The following is a 6,000-nucleotide window of genomic DNA, read 5'->3' on the forward strand; positions in this document are numbered from 1 at the left end:
GGGAGCTTTACTCTGAATCGAGCCCGCTTCTGTACCTGTCCTGGGAGTGTTTGATGGGGACAGTGTAGAGGGAGCTTTACTCTGTATCTAACCCAATGCTTTACCTGTCCTGGGGGTGTTTGATGGGGACAGTGTAGAGGGAGCATTACTCTGTATCTAACCCCTTGCTGTACCTGTCCTGGGAGTGCTGGATGGGGACAGTGTAGAGGAAGCTTTACTCTGTATCTAACCCCGTGCTGTACCTGTCCTGGGAGTGTTTGATGGGGACAGTGTAAAGGGAGCTTTACTCTGTATCTAACCCCGTGCTGTACCTGTCCTGGGAGTGTTTGATGGGGACAGTGTAGAGGGAGCTTTACTCTGTATCTAACCCCGGGCTGTACCTTTCCTGGGAGTGATTGATGGGGACAGTTTAGACGGAGCTTTACTCTGTATCTAACAGCGTGCTGTACCTGACCTGGGAGTGTTTGATGGGGACAGTGTAGAGGGAGCTTTACTCTGTATCTAACCCAATGCTTTACCTGTCCTGGGGGTGTTTGATGGGGACAGTGTAGAGGGAGCTTTACTCTGTATCTCACCCCTTGCTGTACCTGTCCTGGGAGTGTTTGATGGGGACAGTGTAGAAGGAGCTGTACTCTGTATCTAACCCCGTGCTGTACCTGTCCTGGGAGTGTTTGATGGGGACAGTGTAGAGGGAGCTTTACTCTGTATCTAACCCCGGGCTGTACCTGTCCTGGGAGTGATTGATGGGGACAGTGTAGAGGGAGCTTTACTCTGTATCTAACAGCGTGCTGTACCTGACCTGGGAGTGTTTGATGGGGACAGTGTAGAGGGAGCTTTACTCTGAATCTAGCCCGGTTCTGTACCTGTCCTGGGAGTGTTTGATGGGGACAGTGTAGAGGGAGCTTTACTCTGTATCTAACCCAATGCTTTACCTGTCCTGGGGGTGTTTGATGGGGACAGTGTAGAGGGAGCTTTACTCTGTATCTCACCCCTTGCTGTACCTGTCCTGGGAGTGTTTGATGGGGACAGTGTAGAAGGAGCTTTACTCTGTATCTAACCCCGTGCTGTACCTGTCCTGGGAGTGCTGGATGGGGCCAGTGTAGAGTAAGCTTTACTCTGTATCTCACCCCGTGCTGTACCTGTCCTGGGAGTGTTTGATGGGGACAGTGTAGAGGGAGCTTTACTCTGTATCTAACCCCGTGCTGTACCTGTCCTGGGAGTGTTTGGTGGGGACAGTGTAGAGGGAGCTTTACTCTGTACCTAACCCCATGCTGTACCTGTCCTGGGAGTGTTTGATGGGGACAGTGCAGAGGGAGCTTTACTCTGTATCTAACCCCGTGCTGTACCTGTCCTGGGAGTGTTTGGTGGGGACAGTGTAGAGGAAGCTTTACTCTGTATCTCACCCCGTGCTGTACCTGTCCTGGGAGTGTTTGATGGGGACAGTGTAGAGGGAGCTTTACTCTGTATCTAACCCCGTGCTGTACCTGTCCTGGGAGTGTTTGGTGGGGACAGTGTAGAGGGAGCTTTACTCTGTACCTAACCCCATGCTGTACCTGTCCTGGGAGTGTTTGATGGGGACAGTGCAGAGGAAGCTTTACTCTGTATCTAACCCCGTGCTGTACCTGTCCTGGGAGTGTTTGGTGGGGACAGTGTAGAGGGAGCTTTACTCTGTACTTAACCCCATGCTGTACCTTTCCTGGGAGTGTTTGATGGGGACAGTGTAGAGGTAGCTTTACTCTGTATCTAACTCTGTGCTGTACCTGTCCTGGGAGTGTTTGATGGGGACAGTGTAGAGGGAGCTTTACTCTGTATCTAACCCCGTGCTGTACCTGTCCTGGGAGTGTTTGGTGGGGACAGTGTAGAGGGAGCTTAACTTTGAATCTAACCCGTGATTATTCTGTTGCAGTTCCCCCGAGTGTGGATAAACCCATTGAGAAAGGTTCCAATCTGGTTCTGATGGCAAACACAAACCAATCACGACCTCTCGACCAGTTCCACTGGAGTCACAACGGTTTTGAGGTCACGGTTGGAGACCGGTATTCGGTCAATGGGAAGACCCTGAGAATCAACGGAGTGAGTGATGCTGACAAGGGAATCTGGATGTGTCGTTTATACAGTCGTGGCACTCTAGCAGACTGCATTACATATAACTTGCAGACCTCAGGTAATGGCTTCTGTCGTCACCAGATGGGGGCATGATCTGTTTTGATTTTACAGGAGTTGTCGTGACTCGTTGCGGTGAATGAACCGCCTCACAAATTGGAGGTGAAATCATGTTTGACGAATTGATTCCAAATTCTTTGAGTACTGTTACGATGGAGATGGGAAACGTCTATCTCTAGCTCCACTTCCCCAGAGAGTCACAATGGATATTGGAACGATTAGTCCCATTAGGGTTATGGTCAAATTGCTGCTCCAGCCATGATTCTCAGAATGACCACACATTTCCCAGGGCTCTTCACTCAACAATGCAATAATTAGTTTGTTATAAAACCAGATTCGTCGAATAGACCTCACACTCACACTCGCACTCACACTCACACACACTCACACTCAGACACACTCAGACACACACTCGCGCACACACTCACACACACACACTCACTCACACACACACTCACTCACACACACACACTCACACACTCTCATACTCATACTCACACACACTCACACTCACACACACTCTCACACACACACATTCACACTCACACACACTCACACTCACACTCACACTCAACACACTCACACACACTCACACACACTCTCACACACTCTCACACTCACACACACTCACACACACTCACACACACTCACACACACTCACACTCACACACTCACACTCACACTCTCATAATCACACACACACTCACACTCAAACACTCACACTCGCACACACACTCGCGCACACACTCACACACACACACTCACTCACACACACACTCACTCACACACACACACTCACACACTCTCATACTCATACTCTCACACACTCACACTCACACACACTCTCACACACACACATTCACACTCACACACTCACACTCAACAGACACTCACACACACTCACATACACTCACACACACTCTCACACTCACACACACACTCACACACTCACACACACACACACACACTCACACTCACACTCACACACACTCACACTCACACACTCACACACACCCATACTCACACACACACACCCACACACTCTCATACTCACACTCACACACACACTCACACTCTCTCACACTCACACTCTCACACACACTCTCTCACACACACACGCACACACACTCACACTCACACACACACACACTCACACTTGAGCACACACTCGCACACACTCACACACACACTCACACTCACACTCTCACATGCACTCACACTCACACACTCACACTCACACACTCACACTCACACACACCCATACTCACACACACACACTCATACTCACACACACAATCACACTCACACACTCACACTCACACACACACATACTCACACACACACACTCATACTCACACACACACTCTCATACTCACAAACACACACTCACACACACACTCTCATACTCACACACACACACACTCACACACACACTCACACACACTCACACACACTCACAATACACACACTCACACGCTCACACACACTGACACTCACACAATCACACACACACACTCATACTCACACACACACACTCACACACTCACACTCACACACACCCATACTCACACACACACTCTCATACTCACACACACTCTCTCACACTCACACACACTCACACTCACACACACACTCACACTCACACTCATACACACACACACTCACACTCACACTCAACTCACACTCACACACACACACACTCGCACGCACACACTCGCACACACACACACTCGCACACACACACTCACACACACACTCTCATACTCACACACACACACACACTCACACACACATACTCACACACACTCACAACACACACTCACAACACACACACTCACACTCACACACTCACACACACACTCATACTCACACACACACACACACTCACACTCACACACACCCATACTCACAAACACACTCTCATACTCACACACACTCTCTCACACTCACACTCACACACACTCACACACACACACTCACACTCACACTCAACTCACACTCACACACACACACACTCGCACACACACACTCGCACACACACACACTCATACACACTCACACACTCACACTCACACACACCCATACTCACACACACACTCATACTCACACACACACACTCATACTCACACACACACTCTCATACAGACACACACACACTCACACACTCACGCTCACACACTCACACACACACACTCATACTCACACACACACTCACACTCACACACACACTCACCACACACACTCATACTCACACACACACACACTCACACCAATACTCACACACACACGCATACTCACACACACACTCACACTCACACTCAACTCACACTCACACACACACACACTCGCACACACACACTCGCACACACACACACTCGCACACACACACTCACACACACACTCTCATACTCACACACACACACACACTCACACACACTCACACACACTCACAACACACACACTCACACTCACACACTCACACACACACACTCATACTCACACACACACACACACACTCACACTCACACACACCCATACTCACACACACACTCTCATACTCACACACACTCTCTCACACTCACACCCACTCACACTCCCACTCACACTCACACTCACACACACACACTCACACTCACACTCAACTCACACTCACACACACACACACTCGCACACACACACTCGCACACACACACACACACTCATACACACTCACACACTCACACTCACACACACCCATTCTCACACACACACACTCATACTCACACACACACACTCATACTCACACACACACACTCACACACTCACGCTCACACACTCACACACACACACTCATACACACACACACACTCACACTCACACACACACTCACCACACACACTCATACTCACACACACACACACACTCACACCCATACTCACACACACACACGCATACTCACACACACACTCACACTCACTCACTCACACTCACACTCACACACACACACTCGCACACACACACTCACACACACTCACACTCACACACACACTCACTATCATACACACACACACATGCACTCACACACACACTCACACACACACACACACTCACACTCACAGACACACACACACTCACACTCACACTCACACTCACACACTCACACACACTCACATACACACTCTCATACACACACTCACACACACACACTCACACTCACACTCACACGCACACCCATACTCACACACTCGCACACACTCACACTCACACACACACTCTCATACTCACACACACTCTCTCATACTCACACACACTCATACACACACTCACACGCACTCACACACACACTCACACACACACACACACACACTCACACCCACTCACACTCACACACACTCACACACACTCACACTCATACTCACAGACACACACACTCACACTCACACTGACACACACCTATACTCACACACACACTCACACACGCCCATACTCACACACACACACTCACACTCACACACACTCTCACACACACTCACACACACCCATACTCACACACACACACTCATACTCACACACACACACTCATACTCACACACACACTCTCATACACACACACACACACTCACACACTCATGCTCACACACTCACACACACACACTCATACTCACACACACACTCACACTCACACACACACACACTCACACACTCATGCTCACACACTCACACACACACACTCATACTCACACACACACTCACACTCACACACACACTCACCACACACACTCATACTCACACACACACACACTCACACTCACACCCATACTCACACACACACACGCATACTCACACACACACTCACAC

The 6,000-nt window shown here is 49.6% G+C and overlaps 1 protein-coding gene across 1 annotated transcript in view; it reads left to right on the forward strand.

Moving 5' to 3' along the window:
• The window catches only part of LOC140396041 (uncharacterized), a 59,280-nt gene that overhangs the window by 32,918 nt on the left and 20,362 nt on the right, over window positions 1-6,000 (forward strand). The window contains exon 2 of the mRNA XM_072484110.1: window positions 1,907-2,164. Coding sequence (XP_072340211.1) covers window positions 1,907-2,164 — 258 coding nt within the window. The remainder of the gene's footprint in view (window positions 1-1,906; window positions 2,165-6,000) is intronic.

The sequence above is a fragment of the Scyliorhinus torazame genome, chromosome 19 (genome assembly GCF_047496885.1).
Source record: "Scyliorhinus torazame isolate Kashiwa2021f chromosome 19, sScyTor2.1, whole genome shotgun sequence".
Classification (NCBI taxonomy): domain Eukaryota; kingdom Metazoa; phylum Chordata; class Chondrichthyes; order Carcharhiniformes; family Scyliorhinidae; genus Scyliorhinus; species Scyliorhinus torazame.